Here is a 24,742-nt window from a genome sequence, read left to right as displayed (position 1 = left end):
CTTTAGGTATTTTGGGCTCACTACAGCAGCAGTAGTTATGCATGTACTTTGTTTGTCATGAGAATACTGCAATGTTTTTTATTTTAATCACAGAATAGAAGAGGGAGGACTGCAAGACAAAAGGGGGAGGACTGCAAGACATAAGGAGGAATAACTGCAAGAGATAAGGGGGAGGACAGCAAGATAAGAGGGAGGACTGAAAGATAGAAGGGGAAGGACTGCAAGACATAAGGTGGAGGACTGCAAGATATAAGGTGTAGGACTGTAAGATATAAGGGTGAGGACTGGAAGATATAAGGGGGAGGACTGGAAGATATAAGGGGGGCGACTGCAAGATATAAGGTGTAGGACTGTAAGATATAAGGGTGAGGACTGTAAGATATAAGGGTGAGGACTGGAAGATATAAGGGGGAGGACTGGAAGATATAAGGGGGGGACTGCAAGATATAAGAGGAAGCTGCAATATAGAAAGGGAGGATGGGGAGGACTGTAAGACATAAGGAGAAGGACTGCAAGATAAAAGGAGAAGGACTGCAAGACATAAGGGGAAGGACTGCAAGATAGAAGGGGAGGACTGCAAGACATATGGGGGAGGACTGCAAGATAGAAGCGGAGATGGATTGCAAGACATAAGGGGAGGACTGCAAGACAGAAGAGGGAGGACTGCAAGACGTAAGGGAGTGGACTGAAAGGTAAAAGGGGAAGGACTGCGAGATAGAAGGGGGGGGCTGCAAGATAGAAGGGGGAGGACTGCAATGTAGAAGGGGAAGGACTGCAAGATAGAAGGGTAGGGTCTGTGTGTTTCCACCAGGCATGGTCGCATTAGCAATATATAATCATTGTGAACATGTTTGTCAGTGATTCTACTTCAACAGGAAAACAAAAAAAACAGCTCAATGAAGTTCGGGGTGCAAAAGAACACGTCAGTTTTCTTAAAGTTCATACTGAAAACAAATGGCAAACATTTTAAGATATGGCTGAAAGACTGACATGCTTCACACATGGTAGTTAATTTCTTGAGAGAGGCTATTTTGTTTAAACTACTGTATACAGCTGCTTGAGGTGAGGAACCTCACTTCATAACCCACTCTTCATCCTAACCTCTGCAGACTCCATAACAGAAACCCCCAAGACTCCCTGGAAGTTATCAGATGAGGTGGGACTTTGCCATGCATTTTTTCATAAATGTACTTGGAACTTCAGAGTTTTCATTCAAAGAAATCACCTCACCTGAGAAAGTGACATTAAATCCCTCATAGGACATAGAGAAGTCTGAGATAAAGCGGAGTTGTGCTGTGAAGTTTCCATACAGCCCAGCACTAATAGGAGCAGGGAGTCTAGACCCAGTCAGACGTTTCAGAGGCTGGCTGAAACTACCATTCTCTGTGATGAGCAGGAAATCATGGCCACTCTCCAGGTGAAAGGTGTGAAAGGTGAAGAATACACCTAAATGTGGAGAAATGGGTTAATTACATCTGATTGTAACAGTAACCATGGAACAAAAAACATCACTTGAAGTAACAGGTTAAAGGTGGTGGAACATCACACTTTCATGTCTTCAGCAGCCAGGATGTGTATCTGAAAACTCGCATTGAATGTAGACTCAGTGACACAATGTCCTTTTACCCTCTTTGGAACTTATACTGTATGTAAGTCTTTCAAAAGAAATCTGTTCCTATTTGAAGCTACACTGCAATGACAAGGAGCTGTCCACACACACCATTAACACTGTTTAAACCCTTGGGCTGGTTTTCGGTGAACACTGGCAGACTAATAATTCTATTCACATGACCGGTTTCTTGCAGCATAACAATTTAGTGCTCTTTCAAGATCACCAGTAGTGTGCAGCCCTGGTTAAGGGCTTACAGGAGCTGTAACATTCATTACTAGCAGCAGTAAGATGAGCAGAAAACTACAGTATAATGATAAATGGGAGAGGCGATATGTAGAAAAAAAGAACAACAGTTACTGACATAAATATTTGCCTTATGACAAATGGAACATGTGTTTCGAAGTATAAAGGAAAAAAAAGTCACCTTTCCCATGCGATGTTTCTATAACCCATGTACAATTCAGGTTATTGGGGTAGAAATCAGGAAATCCAGGTGATAAGATGGTTCCAATAGAACCCTGTATGTATCCCCCACAAAGAGCTGCAGAGAAAAGAAGTTAACTACTTGTCTAATTATCGCAAGCTTACACATCAACTCCATAGGAGAACATAGAGAATAAAAGTTAGCGATTAAGTTCTCTCTAATATACTGTATTATCAACATTACAAATTCTACAAAATCAAATTAATACATAACAAGTACATATGAAGTAGGTGAATGCAAGAGAAGGAGGGTATAGAGGACTTTGCTTGTGAGCACTTATATGGAGGGGGAAATTAGAGACCATAGGAGCTATTGGGACAAGAGTGGACATGGCATGTAGAACGTATAGAGGAATATTCTCGGGTAAGAGTGTGATAGACTACACTAAAGAGGTTAGACATTGCTTGAAGTATGAAAGGTGGTGGAAGAGTCTAGTCCAATTGGACAGGGAGTGCCACAAGTGGGAAGCACTGTTTGAGAAGTTTTCAAAGCTGCATTGAGAGGTGGTTATTAGAGGAGAGGAGAGTTGTAGTACAAAGACAGAACAGAGAGATCGCTGCAATAAAGATGGACTGTAGAGAGGAAAGCAGATAATGGGAAGGACAGATAGTAGGGGGTTGCAATATTCAAGGTGAGATATAGTTGGCTTGACTCAGAGGTGGACGCAGATGCAGCTGCATCTTTTGGTGGTTGACTGTGACTTGATGCAAATGGCACTACAAAGTTCTTTTCTCGGGTACAACTGTGAGTATGACTGTGCAAGGACTGAGACACCTATGGCGCACCATCGAAACTTGCACAAACCCTATGGCCTCCAAAGTGAACTATTTTGTGTCTGTGTACACAAACACTTCCACCACACTCCCATAACACACCCAATAGACGGACCATCTCCATGCATCTGTTTAGCCACTGCCCAGGAACTCCCAGCACTTTTCAAAAGCCATTTCTGATACCATGCGTGTTAATCACAGTAGCGCCGTTGTAATGCATGCACCATAGGAGTTTGTGGGACTTTTTGCACACACACAATAGCAGAAAATCTGCATTGTGTGCAGCTCTAAATCAGGCCCTATAGGAGAATGGACAAGGTTTTTAGTAAACTCCTGAATAAGAGAGGGTCATATTCTGGCAATATTTTGAATAGGATGCGAGAAGTGAAACTGATGGCGAAGCCGATTATGTCACCAAAACAACGGGCATGGGTAGCAGGTGTGATTGTGATTTTGTCAAAAGAAGAGAGGGATAATGATACTAGGAGCAGCAGAGATAATGAGCTCTGTTTTAGACAAATTGAGCCTGGACATCTAGGTGGAAATGGCAGAGAGGCAGTTAGACGGATAGGATAAAAATGGAGAAAGAGGAGAGGACAGTGACGAAAAAGTAAATTTTAGTGTTATTTGCATAGAAGTGTTGGTGGAAGCTGAAGGAGAGTATGAGTTCACAGAAAGAAGAGGGTTAAAGAGAGAAAAGTAGGGTGCTGAGTGCAGAGATCTGAGGGACACAAGAGATAGAAGAAGAAGAGTCAGAAAGAATGAGTAGGTGAGGACAGTGGCATAGGGGCCAAGGAGTAGAAGTAGGAAAAAATGACCCTTCAACTTGGATAAGAGGTCATCACAGGACACTTTAGTAAAGGTGATCTCTATGGAGTATACATTGTAGAAGGCTAATTGCAGAGGGTCATGAAAAAAGTGAGTGGAAAGAGGTCAAGAAGTTTTGAACCAAATGAGTAGAGAAATGGTGGAGTAGCTGGAGTAAAAGGTAAGGTCAAGGGATGGCTTCATGAGAACAGGATAAAAGAGAGCATGTTTAAATTTCTATGGGAATGAGTGGAGAGGGTCATTTTGAAGAGATGATTTAAATGCTGACAGACATTTTAGAAAAAGAAGTGGAGAAGTTAGGATGGAACTGGGTCGAGGGGCAGAGAGAGAAAAAACTGAGTGTGGGTAGATGAGAGGAGGAGAATTTGGGTGGGGGTGATGGAGTGTTCTAAAAAACATTTTTTGATGGCTCAGTTTTGCCGGTGCTGGAGAAAGACAGAAAAATGAGATGAAGGTGGTAAAGAGGCTATATGGGTATGTTATATACATGGTGATGTTGTCAAAAGTAATTTTTTTCTGAAGAAGAGGGAGGGCAGTATAACAATAATACAGGTTCATGTGTCAGATCATACCTTCACAACTGGGCAGGGCTCTGCTCCACTGAAAATTGGGCTCACACTCCAGTGCCTGGTCATCACTGAGGGTGTAACCAGAGTCACAGCTGAATGTCACAAGAGCCCCAACGTAGAAATCATTGCCATGACGCTGACCATTTACTGGGATTCCTGGATCAAGGCAATGATCTGACTGCAGTTTTACCGCTGTGGAGATTAGACAAAAGTTTGTGAGGTGTATATAAATAAAAATGTACAAATGCAGCAATAGTCTAGTTTAATATCACTGTCATGTATTGTATACAATATATACATATATAACCTGTCCAAGTCCAACCTATGTCAAATACAGGAATAAACATTTAATAGAAAGATGACTATGGACATCTGTTAATCATCAACTGTTAAATATATTGCTTTAAGGTTTGTTCTTGTAATGTAAGAGATTTTAAAGACAACAAAAGATTTAGAAGACTATACACAGTGCTTGGACAATATTTAGCTCCTCTGCTTTATTCCTCCTTTTCCATTTCAGTTACTGCAGTCTGAGATCACACACATATATTACACCTAAAGGTGCGTAAACACTAGACGATTTGTGTACCCAGCAATATTGGCAGCGGCAGGACCAGGCGGGGATGCCAGCATCGTTAAGTGCTATGAGGCCAGATGGCCAAATATTAATAAACACCAATAAAACTTCCAGTGTAAAATATTTTTATTACAGCGATAATTGTTCTTACATAAAATGATGTCAAGCTTAATGTCACTTTGTAGATTATCAAAATTTGTGATTCTTTGGACTTGACACTTTTAAAACATAGCCATTAGATTCGGCATAAACCCCTACATGTTTCGTCCCCCTGGGGACTTCATCAGGGGTAATCAATAGAATCACAATCAGCTCATATGTGGTCACACTGGATCTTGTAAAAATGCCTCACAGATCAATGGAGAATATATCCTTTTTACAGGCCTTAGCCAGTAAGATCACAACTGATTCATAGTCCATTAAAGTCCATGGGGAATTACACAGTCCAGCTGGATCTTTGCAGCACCTGGACTGTGCAATTCCCCATGGTGAACTATTGAATTGGACCAGATATATACTAAAGCTTGCACAAAGGACCTAATCTATACTGAATTGGAGGCCCTTCATTATTTTCTGTGACTTTCTGCTGTATATATATATATATATATATATATATATATATATATACACACACACACACATACTTGGGCGGATTGGGAATTTAAAGTGGCCCTGGAAAATTTTTCCTAAAAGTGGCCCCATTTAGACATGTCCAATATCATGCATTGGTGAGGTTAGCAGACCATTAGTCTTAATACTGACAGCATCTAAAGTGAACGAAGTACAGCACGCCCCCCAACTTTCTGCTAGCAAAGATAGGGTCCTTTGTGCACCAAGAAAAAAAGGCACGGCCTTGTGAAAAATCTGTTCTCACTAGCCACTCCCCCTGTTCATGATAGGCCTTAGATTGGGAAACTCAATTATTATATATTTGCTCGACGAAGTTATAATTACAGCATGGAGCTTTATATATTTTTTGAGCAGTGTAATGCATTAAACATAACACATATAGGAAATATATAATACACTTAATAGTTTATGCATAAGGAAAGGAACCATCACTTGTAAACCATCCATCCTATAATAAAACAATACTGTACTGTGGTATAAAGTGTATTTATAAAAGTTTGCAAGAGTTGATAATTATTTTCCAAACAACACATGCCTCCCTGTCCTAATGATAGGGGTGGGAATTAAGTGTTTGCTGCGTCTGCTGCATTTTTCCCAGTTAGGGAGGCAGTGACCTGGGAACTGTGACCTAGGAGGGGGGGGGGGCACTGGGCTGATGAGGGAGGAAAGCTGGGGGGAGTAATATATGAGAGACCAGGGAACACTGGGCTGGCAGGGTGGGAGACATTGAGGTGTGGGGAGTACTGGGCTAGAGAAGGGAGAGATACTTGATTGAGTGGAGGACAGTGAGGTGGATGGGCATTGGGCTTGGGAGAGAGGGGGGCACTGAGCTCGAGGGACAGAGAGCACAAACCTGGGGTTGTTGTTATTCCTGTAGACAACTCTGCACCGCACACACCGACCGCTGCCTCCTGAGCACCCCCTCAGTCTTCATCTCTGCTCTGACTTCTGCTCCGGGGATCTGGTAGCGATCACTGCCTTATGGCCAGAGCCCAGAAGCCGAGTGCAGGCTTCTGGGCTTCTGGATGTGCACCCTTTTCCTTGGTAGTTCGGCCCGGTTTATTGGAAGGAGAAAAAAGACTGTACTATTGTGGCCGACGACCGGCCCCAGCCCATGCGTCAGACATAGTCAGGCAGCCACAGTCAATAAGAGTAGAACTGTTAGGAGGAGTCAGACTGGAGGCGGGGCCCTCTGTCTCTCTAGTGGGTGCTAAAGGCCGGCTCCCGATTAGCTATGGCCGGGCCGGGGGAACTTGTTTGAAAAAAATAAAAATAAAAAATAATAATTGAATCGGCTCCAAAACAGTCCGACCCACTGTTAAAACTCCCGGTGAGGTTTACGACCAATCCACCCCTGTATATATGTGACATCTCACATACCAAACTGGAGCTGGAAAAAATAATAGATAATTTTGTGACAAGGGGTTATACACTAGCTCTTCTTAGGAGAGATGAAGTATTGTCGGTCCAACGTGAAGCATTATTGCACCCTGAGGTTAAAGGTGATAGTAACATCATTCCATGGAAACTTGAATATCAGACCAGTAGCCCTGTGATCCAGCGGGCCACTCAGGCATTATGGCCAATAGTTTCATCAGATAAGAATTTATTATGCTTCAAAGGTAAACGACCGATGGCTTGTTATACAAGAGGCAGGAACATTAAGGACATGGTGGTCCACACGGACAGTACTGGATTTAATCAATCTAAACAGGAGAGACAATTTCTACGCACGAAAGCACCTGGATGTTATAAATGCACGAAATGTACTACGTGCCAGTATATGCTTACAGGATCCACTTTTAAACATCAGCACCGGGACCATACGTACCATATAAACCATGTCTTAACCTGCACTTCATCTTATGTAGTCTACTTAATTATGTGCCCCTGTGGCTACTACGTTGGGAAAACCATCAGGACAGTTAGAGAACGGATGGCTTTACATCGGTCGGCCTTCAAATCAGCCCTTACTAAAAAAGTAGCCGAGCAACCCGTTGCTAGACATATTTTGCACGTTGGACACCCCTTGTCCGCTTTAAAACATCTGTTAATCGATCATGTTCCAACTTCATTGTGTGTAGGAAATATAGGGGAAAAACTTTTACGTCTTGAAGCTACCTGGATGCATAGGTTAAACACTATCCATCCTGCAGGACTTAACGAGAAATTGTCCTTGAATACGTTTCTGTAATGATAGCTAATTTTTTCATATTTAGTGTCTAATCTTTAGCAGAATATTTTGTGTACACATGTAATTTGTTGATTGATCGATGTATCACTGTCTTGGACTATGGTTCATAGTCTATATGTCAGTCAGTTTGTATACATGTTATTGCATGGCATTTTTTGATGTATAGGTATTTAGTCAGTACATAGAGTTAATGCTTTTATGTATGTCCATTTCTATTGTGTGTTTTTAATGCACTGTCTCTCCCTGTGTGTAGCTGTCGCAGGCCGGGAAGACAGCATACCCATCTAGTGGTTTGTTACTATGACAACCCACAAGCATCGGAGTGACGTCATCAATGGAGGACAGTGTTTGACGCGTGCGCAACATCTCCTCCCCCTGCCTGCCCCGGTCTGCTTCAGCATACAGGAAGGACTCTGCTATTTAAAGGTAAGAAACATTGGTGTTTCTTTTTACTGATTATGGTGTAAATGAAGTTGCAATGCCTGCCTTGAGAAAAGGGTCTTACATGGCCCTGAAGCGTCGGCTATTTGGCATGCATTAAAGTATTTTTCAAATGGATACAAGTCCGGGAGTGCCGCTGTTCTTTTGTTTGGATATATATATAAATATATATATATATATATATATATATATATATTGTGATAAGGTCGGGGCAGCGGGTCCCTCTCCTGGGGTAGATGGACACCACCTTACACACAGCAGCCAGGAAACAGCAGTTCAGTCGTGGATCTTCATGCAACCTGTACGGTGCCAGTTTTTATTGTGCAAATTTAACAATCAAATAAACAAAACATAAAATAAACCCTAGCCCAGCTGGGCACAAACTAGACAGTAAGTTCCCCATCTAACAGAACACTAAACAAAATACCCGTCCACAGTACCTTCTGGTTTACAGCCAACAGTGTCTCAGAGCAAGCTAACCTGCAACCTGACACTCAGCTATGAAAAACCCAGCTTATCTGAGCCACTTTCAGGTACAAGCCCTAATGAGCCTGCTACCAGGCTGAAAGGCCCAACACCTGGAGTGGCCAGTGGATGGAGCCCTCCCTCTCCTCACATCCACACCCCCAGGACCCATTCCGGCTTTTCACAGAAGCCGACATTTCTAGTCTGCTTATCCAACAGACTTCTCCTGGGGGTTTTAAAAGACAGGAATCTGGGACATATATAGCAGCCATTCCACACTTCTCCAGTGCATCTATAACAAATATATTATATATATATATATATATATATAAATAACAAACAGAGTTAGCTGACACTCAATCCAAAACAATTAACATCATGCCCAGTTGCCTCCAGGAAAACCCATACAAGTAAACTTCAAAGCAGTGGCACTCACAGATCTTGCAATCAAACATACAGTATAGATGGTGAATAAATTAATCACCTAACACAAACCGGTATCTCCGGGTGGTCAACGTTTCATTTTATTACAAAAATTAATCATGAGAAAGATAAAAGTGCATAGTGCTTACCTTATATCACTGGGGATATTCTTCTGTCTATATAAGGTAAGCACTATGCACTGTATCTTTGTCCGCAATAAATTTTGTAATAAAATGAAATGTTGACCACGCAGAGATACCGGTTTGTGTTAGGTGTTTAAACACCACTTCTATATGTTTGATTGCAAGTCCTGTGAGTGCCACTGCTTTGAAGTTTACTTTTTTGCCTATGATGCCTTGAAATAAACTATATTTGTTTCACTGGATCCAGGAGTGCTGCCTCTTTCCTTACAATGTGTGGTTGCCATACCACACCACTATAGGATCATAGTATATATATATATAAATATATATAAAAAGAAAGGGGGCGCCACATCCTGCACCAAAACAAATAAAATAATTTCATTCCAATTCATACATTTAAATCAAAGTGGCATGTGTACCGAAGCTAGCTGTATAAACCACCGCTACTATAACAAACATGAAACAGAATAATCCTGGTTAGCCACCCAAATGTCTCTGGGTTTCTTTCCAGTAACTGTGTCATCTAGGAAGGGTTACACCAGGCCACTTGTCAACACGTTTCGTCATTGGACTTCATCAGGATGCCGGTGTTGTCTGTGATGTTCTTAAATAGCAGTAGTAAGCCAATCTGCTACTCCACATGGTGTTGCAAATTTGCAATTAGCTACAGGACATGTCAACAAATCTACTATATCAGTGCTATGATTCTATTTATAACAGATACATGATTACAACTTTCAAAGAATTGAAACTCTGAAACATATATAAATCATTGATACAATATAAATATAAAACAACTTTATATATCAAATGAAGCTCATAAAATCAGGAAGATAAAAACTAATGGATAAAAACATATATTGCACGTGAATTTACAATTAGATCTACTGTACGAAGAAACAAAAGAATATAGTGTTTAGGAGTTAATAATATCAAATAATGTCAGCACTTTAAAATATATATATATATATATATATATATATATATATATAAAACACATAGTATTAACATTTTAAAAAAGGAGTTATATCGTATTCGTATCCCTCATTCAACCCATTGGGGAACAGGGTATTTAAAGTAATGATCCAAAAGGTTTCCCGTTGGACCAATACATTTTCCCTATCACCTCCCCTCTTCTCTGCTAAAACATACTCTCCCCTATTCTCTGCTAAAACAGGCTGCAACATTATTCCCTTGGCATTTTCTAAAATGCATTGGTACACTATGATTCTCCACTGAATGCTTTATATAAGATTTGCTGCTCTGTCGTGTTGTCGCTATGTGGTCTAATAGCTTACTTTTTCATACTAAACAATATGTAAGATTTGGCAGCTGTACCTTGAGAGCTGTGGAAGAAATTCGCCAGCAAACATACTTTATATATATATATATATATATATATAATATATATATATATATAATATATATATATAATATATATTTATATATATATATATATATATATATATACATATATAGTTATTAATGGGATAGAACTGCACAGTTTGTTTTACTGATGACTGACATGCATTCAAGTTATTTCCCAGAGATTTATTAGGTAATAGATTTTACAGTGTATAGTCAAATGCATAAATAGCAGAAATAATCAAACATATAATGCACTGAAACAAGATTATGACAATTAAAGCACCCACATGGCATCAATTCATGTGTTCTAAAAGAAATAGGTTTGATCATTGGTAGGCCACAATTTATTATATTTATGGGCTCCCTAATAACCTTTTCAGCGTGAAAGATTGTTGGAAAGCAGATGTGGCGCCATTCTCTAAAAGGAAAATCTGAACATGAAATGCTGTGTGCATGGCATCTGTAATTAGCACATTATTTGAATGGATTCTCAGGTATTATGGAGATAATAAATTTATCACGCTTTGTAAGTATTATAAAGTATTATAAAGGATTATCATGTAGAAAAAAGTGATTGATTTTAAGAGGATATACTGTACAGTATGTTCATAGTTGAGTCCAGGAGGGGAACTCCTTAAAGATAGGGGGTTGGGTTTTCAGTTTTACTAAAAAAAAAAAAACACACACTAAAATTATATATTTAAAAAAAATAAAACTCTAACAATATAAAATAAACACATTTAATAATATTGTAAATTAAATAAAAATGCTTTATTCAAAGAATAAATCATTGTGTTATTCAATTTCTTCTGAGATGAGGATAACAGAAACATTGTTGCGATGGTACATGTATATTGGCTATAATTAATTGATAAATAGAAATTCCCATGCTTTGCTTAGGAAGCTATTGAAGCAGCACACAGTGACTTTTATTGCTGGTGGTATCGCCTTGATGTATAGAGCAAAGCTCTATTGTTGGTGAAAAAAAATGTTTTATAATATATAATCCGCCTCTGTATAAAGCCCTATGTATCTATGTAACAAGAAGACATCTATAAAATGAAGTAATGCTCCAGGATAATGTGACCTTAGCATACTGCAGAACAGCAGCAGTATGAGATTCAGTCAATGTTGATGTCCTATGACACAATTTTACCTATAATGCTGGGAGCAGTTCTTTGGGAATTTGTAATGGCCTAACTAATTTGCAAAGTACGATTTGATAAAATAAAGGATTTCTGTCACAGACTTCCCAGCTGTGTAAACAATATAAAGGGATTTGTGATAATCTGTAAGAGATTCATCCCTCTCACAAAGTCTGAGGCATGTGATGCGTGTGTATTGCAGATAGATCCTTTAGTGTAACCAGGGTGAGATCACATTCATCAATTTATATAGAGAGAAAAACCCCATCTAGGATCAGTGGTTTATTATTAATAGTAATGGAAAATTTCATTTTCCCACATGAATTATGTTGCATATATATATAATTTAAATCCGTAATCTTATGGTTACCAAAGACACATTGTGCAGGCTCGGTTTTACTCGGATTTACTCGGTTCTTATCGCCACTTTACCGCAAATTCGGATTTATTATATTGGCTATCCAAAACACATGATAGGCGATAGCCAATAAAATGCCATTTAAAGATCCGAGTAAATCTGAGTAAAACCGAACCCGCTCACCCCTAATTTTTATGCACTACATATGGAGACATATGGAGATGTACAAGTGCATCCACAATTACACCAGCCTTGTCAGCTTGACCCACTACAGAGGCATTTTTGGATCCAAATTCCCCAGTATTTCTCTTCCCCAGAACTTTATATTTGTGTTATTGCTAAGTATAAATAATATTGGGCTTCAAAATTTGTTGGTTTCTCATTTTCCCCCCAAAAATCTAGACAAGGGGGTAAATTTACTAAAGTGAGAGTTTTTAGAAATGGAGATGTTGCCCCTAGCAACCAGATTCTACTTAACATATAACTAGCAGCTTCTAGAAGATAATAGCTAGAATCTGATTGGTTGCTATGGGCAACATCTCCATTTCTAAAAACTCTCACTTTAGTAAATTTATCCCAAGGTGTTTTTTTTTGTAGCAAACTATTTTGACCAATATAAATGTTGGAAGATATGTGTATGTTTGGTAGCATTATTTTAACGTCAGTTTATGTTCTTATGGTCAATTTAGAAACATATCTCAAAGCCTTGCTCTATACTGTGGCTGATTGTTGTCAAAGATACATAAGGCAAATGACTCTATCTGTAACAACGACAACATTTTACATGTATACAGACATGTACATATATATGTACATGTACATATAAAAGTGGAAGAAATACACCAAATAAAACAAAATAATATTGTAGGTTAAAGTAATAAAGTCTGATTACAATGTTGGCAAGGGCTGACTGGCAAATTTTAGTCTGGGGGGCAGACACACGTAAGTGGTCCAGCTTTTCTACCAGCGCATTGCAATAAGCAAAGACACATGATAATAACCTCTGTAGGTATGGTATGTATAGTCCATTAAATGTTGAAAATTGTTATGTCAAAGAGCTATAAACAAATACAAGTACCAGCCCAATCTGATAAAATAGAGACCATTCTAGTGACCCCTACAAAATGCACACAGCACTCTAATGATGGATGAACAACGCAGGAACCATTCTAGTGACCAATATAGAATACAGGGACCATTCTCGTGACCAATATACAATTCAGAAATGATTCTCGTAAACCGATCGTTACCGATCTACAATGCAGGGACCATTCTAGTTACTGTCATGCAATATAGGGGACATTCTATATTATATATAATATAGGGACCATTTTCGTAACAGGTATATAATGCTGGGACTATTCTAGTGACTGGTATAAAATGCAGGGACCATTCTGGTAATCAGTATACAAGGAGTTTGTGAAAATCACCCAACTCCGACAGCCAGCAAGAAATGGAATTAATTTCCAATCAATGGCTGGATCCCTCTCACCTTAGCAGGTAGTGTGGGAGTAGATTGGATACAGAGGTTCAGGCAGGGGTGTAGCTAGATATGCAGATGGTGTAATGTGCTACTCAGGAGTGGTGGTAAAGTAGGGGGTGTGTTTCTTGTTAGGTTTGTGCTGCAGCCACAAGACACTGGTGTGCTCCCCATTCACACCAATATGAAATGGACATTAAACATGGACGCGTGTCTATGAATGGCACAACATTAGGGGTGAAGCTAGGCTTTCTCTCACCCTTCCCTCCCTGTATATAGTAGTCATCCCTGGCTAGCTTTGATACAGCTGTCAACATTGTTAAGATTGAAAAGTGTTAGGATGAGGGCACACATTTTTAGTCCCATTACATAAAGATGTCAGCGCCTGCTGCATTTCTTGTGTGGTTCGGGGGTATCTACACTATTAAATGGAGCTTGCATACTCTACTGTCTCAAGACTCAGTGGCTAAGTATTGTTGCCTGTACTACACTACCTCAACCCCACAGAGCATTGTAGTGACCACCATATAATTCAGTGAGCACCACTGACCACCAGATAGCATAACAGGGAATGCATATAATGCAGAGCGCATAGCAGAGACTGCATATAAATCAGAGCATAGCAGGGGCTGCATATAAATCAGAGCATAGCAGGGATTACCATATAACGCAGAGAGCATCACAGGGACAGCATATAATGCAGAGAGCATAGCAGGGACTGCATATAAATCAAATAATAGCAGGGATTACCATATAATGCACAGAGCATAGCAGGGACGGCATATAATGCAGAGTGCATAGCAGGGGCTGCATATAAATCAGAGCATAGCAGGGATTACCATATAACGAAGAGAGCATCACAGGGACAGCATATAATGCAGAGAGCATAGCAGGGACTGCATATAATGCAGAGAGCATAGCAGAGACTGCATATAAATCAGAGCATAGCAGGGATTACCATATAATGCAGAGAGCATAGCAGGCAGGGCCGTTTCTAGGGGCAGGCGACCCGTGCAATCGCACGGGGCGCGCTGCCTCCTACCCCTGCTGTAGAAACAGCATGTTAACTGCCGGGCGCCCGCTGAGATTCAGTTACCAGTGGGCGCCCGGCAGAGCAGAGCATGACGTCTTTCCCATAGTGCAGAGAGAGGAGCAGCCGAGCGGAGCGGACGCCAGAGCGGGGCTGAAGGTAAGTGTTACTGTTTTTTTTTTTTTGTGTGTGCAGGCAGCCTGGACAATACTTGGAGGGAGGTACTACTACTGGGGGCACTTCTGCTGGGGGAGCCACCACTACTGGGGGCACCTGGGCACAGCTACTAGGGACATTACTCTGGTGGCACCCCTACTGGGGGAGACACCACTACTGGGGGCACCCGGGCACTACTACTGGGGACATTACTCAAGGGGCACTTCTACTGGGGTTATTGCTTAGGAGGCACCACTACTGGGTGCATTACTCAGGGGCCAGGGGCACTTCTACTGGGGGCACTACTACTTGGGGCTTTTCTACTTGGGGCACTACTACAAAGGGAGCATTACTATTGGGGGCACTAATACAGGGGCATTAATACTGAGGAATTTATAAAGGGGACACTACTACAGGGGGCATTACTATTGGGGGCAATACAACTGGGGACACTACTACTGGGGCACTACAACAGGGACCATTACTATTGGGGGCATTACTGATGGGGGCATGACTACAGGGGACACTACTAATGGGGGCTCTGCATTAGTTACACTACCACTGTGGGCACTGCATAAGGGGCATAAATACAGGGGACACTGCATATGGGGACAACTACAGGGGGCACTGCATAATGGGCACTTTTGCCTGAGAGCCAGATGGGGGGAAGCCTAAGACCTGTCGGGATGGAATGGCAAGGGAGGGGGCTGGAATGAAGTGTGTATTATGTGAATCATGTTTTTTCAATGTGTTTTATGTGGTTCTGGATTTAATAATGTATTTGAGGTGGATGTGTTTTAAAACGTAGTTTATGTGCCTCTGGCTTTTCCAATATATTTTATGTGGAAGTGGTTTGTTGCAGTGTATTTTATGTGGATCTGACTGGGCTCGCTCCCAACGCGACTAAAACCGGGTGTGATGCAAGGTCATACTTCTGCAAATGTCACACCACAGGCATGCACACAGAAATGCGGCGTGGGCTTGTGACAGCTAGGCCACACCCCATTTTTTGAGTGCGCGCATGCTGTCTATCTTTTGTTTAGCTACATATATTTTTCAGCGCTTTGCCTCTGACAGGTTAGACACCCCTGTACTCAGTAGTCACGGTGGCTGTCATTCTGTGGTCTTTCTAGATCACGCTCCCTTACTGTGATACCACACCCCCTCACGATGACGCCACGCCCACTCCACAATATTACTGCTTCGAGGGGTGGGGGGGGCGCATTTTGACTGCTCGCACTGGGAGCCTCAGACCCTAGAAACTGCCCTGATAGCAGGGACGGCATATAATGCAGAGAGCATAGCAGGGACTGCATATAATGCAGAGAGCATAGCAGGGACTGCATATAATGCAGAGAGCATAGCAGGGACTGCATATAAATCAGATAATAGCAGGGATTACCATATAATGCAGAGAGCATAGCAGGGACGGCATATAATGCAGAGAGCATAGCAGGGACTGCATATAATGCAGAGAGCATAGCAGGGACTGCATATAATGCAGAGAGCATATCAGGGACTGCATATAAATCAGAGCATAGCAGGGATTACCATATAATGCAGAGAGCATAGCAGGGACTGCCTTTAATGCAGAGAGCATAGCAGGGACTGCATATAATGCAGAGAGCATAGCAGGGACTGCATATAATGCAGAGCGCATAGCAGGGACTGCATATAATGCAGAGAGCATAGCAGGGACTGCATATAAATCAGAGCATAGCAGGGATTACCATATAATTCACAGAGCATAGCAGGGACGGCATATAATGCAGAGAGCATAGCAGGGACTGCATATAATGCAGAGAGCATAGCAGGGACTGCATATAATGCAGAGAGCATAGTAGGGACTGCATATAATGCAGTGTGTCACAGTGACTGCCATATAATGCACAGAGCATTGCAATGACCACCATATAATGTAGAGAAAACATGGCAGCTGGGGGAGGTGATGAAGGTGGTAGTAGTAGGGGTAGATACACACATATTTACAGTCATCACATAGTCTCACACATACATACTGTACATACATACAGTCACATACATGCATACATACATTCATACATACAGTCATCACATAGTCACACATACATAGTCATCACATAGTCTCACACATACATACTGTATATGCATACAGTCACATACACATAGTCACAGACATCACATAGTCACACATACAGTCACACACTTGTCACATACAATATATAACATTGAGACATTAGTGTCCTCCCTCCCACTTACATTAAACTCTGCCACTGTGACTTGACTGGCTGCAAGTCACAGTGGCAGTGGGGGAGGGGGGTTTGGGTTTGCATCTGAGAAAGGGAGGGCATCAGGGAACTTACCACCTACCCACTATGCCCCCTTCCATATCCGGCTCTGGCTCCATATGTGTACACAAATGGAGTGGCCCAGCAGCATCCTCTACCTGTCTCCAGTCCAGTGGCGTAACTTCATCCCAGGTGCCCGGAGGCAAGATAAATGTTGGTGCCCCCCCGGCACCTATGCCAGCCCCAGCTTCCGCCCCCCTATGCAGTTCCCCCAGTAGTGGTCCCCCTGTGCAGTGCCCTCTGTAGAGGTCCCCCTATGCAGTGCCGCCTATGTAGTGTCCCCCAGCAATGGTCCCCCTATGCAGTACCTCCAGTAGTGGTCCCCCTTTGCAGTGCCCCATAACTAAGGGCCCCTGTAGTGCTCCCAGTAGTAAGCCCCCTGTAGTAAACCCCCAGTAGTAAACTCCCTGTAGTGCCCCCAGTAGTAAGCCCCCAGTAATGCCCCCTGTAGAAAGCTCCCAGTAATGCCCCCTGTAGTAAGCCCCCGTAATGTCCCCTGTAGTAAGCCCCCTGTAACGCCCCGTGTAGTACGCCCCCGTAATACCCCCGGTAGTAAGCCCCCAGTAATGCCCCCTGTAGTGAGCCCCCAGTAATGCCCCCTGTAGTGAGCCCCCAACAATGCCCCCTGTAGTGAGCCACCAATAATGCCGCCTGTAGTGAGCCCCCCCGCGCGAGCGCACACACATACAAAAAATAAAAAATAAAAAAATACTTACCTGAAACCTCACTCCAGTCCTGCTGCCTTCCGTCCCCGGCGCCCGCTCCTCGGAACTATGGGAGTGACGTCATGACGTCAATCTGGAGGGCAAAAAGCACCCTGCCATAAAGAAGGAGGGCAAAAAGCGCCCTGCCCTCACAGCCTGCGGGTGCCGTCTTCACCTGCGGGTCGCAGTGTCCCGCGGGTGAAGAAATGTGCAGTGACCCGGTCACCGCCGGAGAATAGACACCTGGCGCATGCGCCCGACATCTATTCTCCCTGTCTGCAGCGCTTGGGGGCTGCTCGGCGTGTCCGTAAGTGCCGGGCACGCCCCCAAGAGTGACGAAAAGGGGACTCGTCTTATAGACACTCCCCCTTTTCGATGGCCACGCCCTCTTTTCGGACACGCGCGCACCTTCGCCGCGCGCATTAAGGTGCCCTCTCTAGCTCCGGCGCCCTGCCTGCCGCTGGAGCTAGAGTGAAAACTATATATATGTGTGAGTTTATATATAACATACGTTTAGATATATTTCTTATATAAATATGATATATACAGATATATATAAACACACACACACATTTATATATATATATATGTATATTGCAACCATATTGTTATAATATATCTCACATATCTAGATTTATATAGCATTGATAGATGATGTCATCATGTCTTACTCTCCCTCTGTACCAGTGCTGCAGCGGTGCAGCTGCATTGCAGACAGGTGAGTGACAATGCACTGTCTGTGACACTGGCAAGCAGACAGTGCTACTCTACCTACTCATACCCCCCCCCCCCCCCCCCGGACTGCAGCACGCTGCCACCCCGGTGGTTTTAGTAAGGTAGTAATGGCCAATAAAAGAAAATATATATGTTGAAAAAAAAGGGGATGTGCTGCGGGCGGCCCGGGCCCCCTCCTGGCGCGGGCCCTGGTAATCTGTACTCGCCCCCCCCCCCTCTCGGCGCCCCTGTCTGTGACTGCACTGGCTACACTGTGTGACTGGCAGTGGATTCCTATTGGAAGCATCACCTGCCAGTCACATGTACAAAAGGCAGCCCCAGGGCGTTGTGTCTCCTATATAATAATAATAATAATAATAATAATAATAATACTACTTTATTGTCATTGACAGCACGAATGATGTCAACAAAAAACCTAACAGCACTATACCACATAATAAAACAGGCAGCAATTACATTACTACTTAAACAGCATTGATCAATCAAAAATGTAAATCAAACATTTAGCGTATGCAATGCAGTTGAAAAGAAACTATTATGCAAACGTTTTGTGCGAGTGCGCACAGCTATGAAGCGCCTGTTAGATGGCAATTTCTCATGGTTAGGATGGCTGGGATCTACTAGAATAGATCTAGATTTTTTTCAGGAGCCTTTTTCATATATCTGTTGAGTGCATGGTAGCACAACTCCAATAATTCTGCTAGCCGTCCCAACCACCTAATCCAATGCTCTACGTTCAGCCACAGTACAATTCCCATACCAGGCCACAATCCCATAAGTCAAGATACTTTCCACAATGCTAAAATAAAACTTTAGAAGGGTCCCCCAACTCACACACGTTAATCTTAAACGTTAATCTTAAACGATGCAGAAAAAACAATCGTTGATGTACCTTCTTAACCAAGAATGCTGAGTTCAGGGACCATGTCAAGGTATCCGAAATAAAAAACCCCAGCAATTTAAAAGAAGACACTACCTCGATGGTCAAACCACCTAAACAAACAGGGGACCTTTGTAGGAGCACTCCGTCTCCTGAAATCAACAATAATTTCCTTTGTTTTTATTGTGTTAAGCAGTACTGTAGGCAGCTTCCACTGCTCCACTCAAACATTCTAGCCACCTCAGCTCTATAGGCACGTTCATCCCCGTTAGTTATTAGACCAACGATAGTGATGTCGTCTGCAAATTTAATGACCTTAGCAGACCATGACTGAGACTAACAATCATGAGTGAATAATGAATACAGAGCTGGGCTCAAGACACACCCCTGCGGGACTCCAACATTCAGCACCAACGCCTTGGAACTGGATTTCCCCAACTTGACCACCTGAGGTCTATCAGATAAAAAATTTAGCAGCCATCTACAAGTAAAACCACTACCTTTTTGCTTGCCAGAGTCCAAGGTCCTATCTGCCCTAAATAAGGTCATGTTATCCAGCCTAACTGCCATATCAGGTATACCACTGTGCAGCCATGACTCTGTAAAAATAAAAATCAAACTATTCCTCATAAAGCATTTATTCGCCATTTCAGCTTGTATAGCATCCAGCTTATTGGGTAGAGACTGCACATTGGCCAAAAAGAGACTTGGCAGTGGGGGATGCACAGGGCACAGTCTCAGTCTTACCCCCACACCAGCTCGCTTCCCATTATTTTGCCATCTAAGCCTACATGGATAGCACCCAATGACAGCCCTTAAACCAGCCTTGCTCCCAATAATGATATTGATTATGGCCATTGACCCCTGACCATGTCCACGGCTGTTACCCTGATTATGCCCCCTCCCCACACCACCCAAAACAGCAGCTCGCAGGGGATCAACAGATGTCTCTCCCAGTACCTGGGCTGCCCAATCTGGCATGTCCACCACATGACCTTGCATGGCTGGACCATCTCCACTACCACACTCCCCCAGCTGCCAGCCCCGACAGTGTCTCGCTGGCCTGCTGATCCTCCAGGCCCTCCAAGCCCGACCGGACTAGCTGCCATGCCTCCAGGCGCTGAGCTGATGATGCCACCGGCAGCCACACTCCCAGCCAAGCTCCCAGCGATTCTGCGCAAATCGCGTCACTGGGCCCCCCGCTGCGGGTATTTCTGTTTTTTTTCAGTGGGGAGGGACGGAGACTTCCGGGAGGCTTGCCTGCCTTTCCAGGGGGCCGGGAGCGGCACCCGAAAATCGGGAGGCTCCTTGCCAAATCGGGAGGGTAGGCAAGCCTGTATTAGCAGAGAGCGGCTTCCAGGAGGAAGCCGCTACTCTGCCTTTCCACTAGCCATAACTGGCTCCTAGTGGCCCGCAGATGATACAGCCCTTTGGATGCCTGTGGCATGCGCATGCGCGGCTCCCCGCCGCTAGTGCGCATGTGCGGCTTCCTGCTGCTAGTGCGCATGCGCTGGTCCCGGCACCTGACAGACCGATCGCGCAGGTGCCAGGACCTGGCAAGGAGGAGCGGGTGAGTAATTGCACCCTCCCTCCTGTTTTGAGCGGCAGCAGCCCCCCCTCATCTAAGAGGGTAGGAGCCGCCGCTTGTGTGCTGTAATTGTACAATTTTTTACTGCAGTATGCATGTTTTGCTAAGTCCACAGGAAAATATCTGCATGTGTGGGTAACCTTCTAACAGGGGTATTCATTATGGGTGCGAAAACATCGTTTTTGCGTTAATATCAGAGGTATGACGTCATTATCGCAGGTTTTACTTTTACACCATATTCAATTTCAAAGACTTATCGCAGTTTTGAAAAGTCTTTGATAAAAAACGGGGATAACTTTTCACCATTAAATAGGTGTCAAAAAAAAGTGCAGAACTGGGGTTTAGGGGTGCAGGCTTAAATAAAATAGCCTGCACCCCTGGGAATGACATTTAAAAAAGAACTGTGTCAAAAAAGTTTTTTAAAAAAATAGGGACACCCCAAAAAATTAATTTAAAAATTGGGGTGAAAAAAAAATGTGAAAAAATTGTTTAAGAATAGAGAAATAGGTTCAGGGCTATTCTGAATGTATGCGGCAGGTGTTTTGAAGAATAGAATTATAGCGGCAGGTGCACAAATGCAGTATTTGTAAAAACTTACTGTAGGGACATAAAAATATGCTATTACCCATTTTCATGTACCCCAAATTTGATGGGACCACTTAAAAAAACGAAAAAAATAACCTAACTGCTCTTCTGCATCACTTATTCAATGTTGGAAAAAAACACCTGCTGCGGCTATTTAAATCCCCGACTTTCAATTAAAGGCTAAAACGGGGGTACCCATAGTAATCCCCCATGTTTTTACAACTTTAGGGGGGTCTTACAATTTTTTTAAGGAAAAATACGTAATTTTACGCAAATCCAACTTCGGAGTTTCCCGTTTTCGTTAATTTCATATTGAATACGGGGATAAGCGGGAGCGCGCCTGATACTTTAACGCAGGTAAAAACTCCGATATGAAACGTTAACTTCGACAGTGAAGTTAACGTTTCATATTGAATACCCCTCTAAGTATTTAAGATCGAATTAACTTCAGAATAGATTTCATAAAATTGTATGCACTTTAGTAAAATCTAAAATATTAAACTGTAATTGATTTGCAAGACACTACAATATGTGCAGACAGCTTTAGTTTATAGAGAGGGCAGGGTCACAATAGAACAGAGCAGTGATGTGGTGCTCCTGTCAACTTTAAATGCCAAACAGCTACAGGGCAACAGAAAATTAATAAAGATGTTTGTAGTTCATGGAATAACTTGAATGTACATCTCCTTAAAGCAACAATGTTGTTTATTGCAAACTGGTTCATCTCTGTTTGCTCCAGATTGGAGGCTCAATTTGAGTTTAAACTACTGTGTTTAAAGTTGTTTTTCAACAACAGGCAAGAAGATATTTGTATATATACTGTAGCTCTGCACTTTTCCTTTAGGTGACCAGAAAGGTGGCAGAAAATGGACAGCTAGCTTCAAATGTTGAATGGAAGAAATGTACACAGTAGGTGTCCCTAAACAAAGAAATGATCAGGGACAGACTGGGGTTGCTTATCAGCCCTGGCAATCCCCCTGCACACAAACTTCATAACCAGGCCATTTCAAGCTTTCAGCAGGGGTGTGCTTGTAGGCATCATGAGCATTGACAGATCCTATCTCTTTAAGGCTCCCATTTAGTAACGCATTATGGTGTCTATTTACTAAGCAGTCTTAGGAGACAGAGTGAAAAGTGATAAGAAGTGATAAGGTGCCAGCCAATCAGCTCCCAACTGTCATTTTTCAAACACAACCTGTGAGATGACAGTTGGGAGCTGATAATCCACCACTGATTATGAGTCCTTAGTGTTTCCAAGCAGCAAATGTCAGTAATTAACTGTCAAAATTATTACATTTTGTTTCTGCAAAAGCCTAAATGAGTTGTTCCTATGTTGTTGTTAGGGGTTGGGTACGGGATCCTTGTGGTCGGGATACCGGAAGTCAGAATACTGACAGTTGCATCCCGACAGTCAGAATCCCGATCCAATTAATGTACTAACCCAACTCTCACCCAATTTCTCTAACCCACCTTTCCCGCAGCCTATCCTTAACCCTTGCCCCCTACACTCTTACCCTAAACGAGCAGCCTAACCCCCACTCCCCCCCTGTGCACTCGGCGGCAGCAGCAATATCCCTGTACTCACTGCAGCCCACTGTTGGGCACTACTGACGCTGAAAGGAGGGGGAAGGGGGAGCGGCAGGGTGCCATCCCTCTTGGCACCCCTGGCAGGGTGTCATCAAATCAAACAATCAAAGCAATATAGGAAATATAGCAATATGTTATATATATCACTGTAATTTGAATGAGAACAGAAAGAAATCCCCCAGAGAGTGAAGGAGCGGAGCATTCTGGGAAAATGACTCTTGGCAGCTCTCATTCAAAGCATGAGGAAATAATTCCAAATTAAGAAGGAATAAAAGCAGCTTTTTTTATTCAACGATGCTGTCCAGAAGTCAGTACTCCAGTTGTTATGGTAAAAGAAAATCAATAAAGATGATCAGACTGAAGAGTGCAGAACGGGTTCTAATAGATTTAAGTTCTCAAAACACTTTGCAGTAGCACAGCTAACACAATGATGCCAATTTCTGTATATTTGAGTGGCGCCCTGCCTGCTGTGCTTACAACTACACAAATGAACAATTCCTGCAAGACCTGCCTCCATATTCATTCTGTGCATCGGGTGGGGGTAATTATTTTTAATCAAATACAAGCAACTTGGCTTTTATCTTCAATCAATGGAACAGACCTGAATTCAGCAGAAATTGCAGCAATTCAGTGCCTTTCTAAGATACAAGTGTTTAGTATTGTAACAGAATCACTACATAAGAAATACAATGGGACTGCATACATATTTTACATAGAACGGTTGCTTACTTTCATAGCGGATTTGAAAACCAATGTCTGAGTGGCTCTTGTCAGTGGTGAAGAGCAGGTATAGGAAGTTACTGGTGCTGATTAAGAATTGGGGTACCTGCGTGCCATCATAGACCCCAATCAGTGGTGAAGAATAAGACTTCCCATCTCTCACTTCCAGGGTGTCGTAATTCACCTCAGTCTTAAATCTGCATCGACAAGAGAAAAATATGTTGTACAGGTGGAGCAATGATTTGATCTTTACAGATGCAATGCGGTCCCTTGGACACAGGCGATACTCCCACCGGTTCGCCAAGGTTTTTCTACATCATTTTGGATATTCCAATGTTAGTATATTATTTAAAAAACAGCTATTGATAAACTGTATTAATATATTAAAGTAGTAAATTGCAGCTAGATCTAATGTGGACTGGCTTTGTCACATCCTGAAAAATGACAGCAAAGCTGCACTGTAATGATTAGTGACTTACAGGTCATCCAGTCACATTGGCGCAAGAAGCAAATCGGCATTTTTACTTTTAATGGATTAAAAATCCTGTGTGGAAAAGTATGAATTTAGGTGAATAATAAACTGACAACAAGGGATTTGGGAGGTAGTTGAAATCCCAGCTGTCGAGATGTCAGCACTCAGAATACCCGACGGTGAGTAGTGGGGTTAGGGAGAGGGTTAGGCACTAAGCGGAGGGTTAGGGTTAGGCTCTGGGAAGAAGGGTTGTGAGGAGAAATCCGTCAAAAGTTCCGGCCACGCGGCTGTTTTCAGGCTTAGCGTTGCGCTAACAGCTGCGCGTTGGCACTTTAGTCGGAGAAGGCAGGTTTCGCGAATAAACACCCAGGGTAAGTTGCAAGAACCGGCATTCTTTTTCTTAACAGCGCGCTGAATTGAATAGCTCCGTGACTATTCAACATCGCATTGACTTGAATCACGGCAATT

General features: G+C 42.7%; 1 protein-coding gene across 1 annotated transcript in view; it reads right to left on the bottom strand.

Annotated features, from left to right (window-relative positions):
* The window catches only part of CSMD2 (CUB and Sushi multiple domains 2), a 1,115,355-nt gene that overhangs the window by 197,795 nt on the left and 892,818 nt on the right, over positions 1-24,742 (bottom strand). The window contains exons 17-20 of the mRNA XM_088462676.1: positions 23,812-23,999; positions 4,270-4,458; positions 2,037-2,153; positions 1,231-1,446 (exon numbers count right to left, since the gene is read on the bottom strand). Coding sequence (XP_088318802.1) covers positions 1,231-1,446; positions 2,037-2,153; positions 4,270-4,458; positions 23,812-23,999 — 710 coding nt within the window. The remainder of the gene's footprint in view (positions 1-1,230; positions 1,447-2,036; positions 2,154-4,269; positions 4,459-23,811; positions 24,000-24,742) is intronic.

This window comes from Taudactylus pleione, unplaced genomic scaffold, assembly GCF_031769625.1.
Source record: "Taudactylus pleione unplaced genomic scaffold, aTauple2 ptg000007l, whole genome shotgun sequence".
In the NCBI taxonomy this organism is placed as follows: domain Eukaryota; kingdom Metazoa; phylum Chordata; class Amphibia; order Anura; family Myobatrachidae; genus Taudactylus; species Taudactylus pleione.
This window is presented reverse-complemented; position numbering and strand designations above follow the sequence as displayed.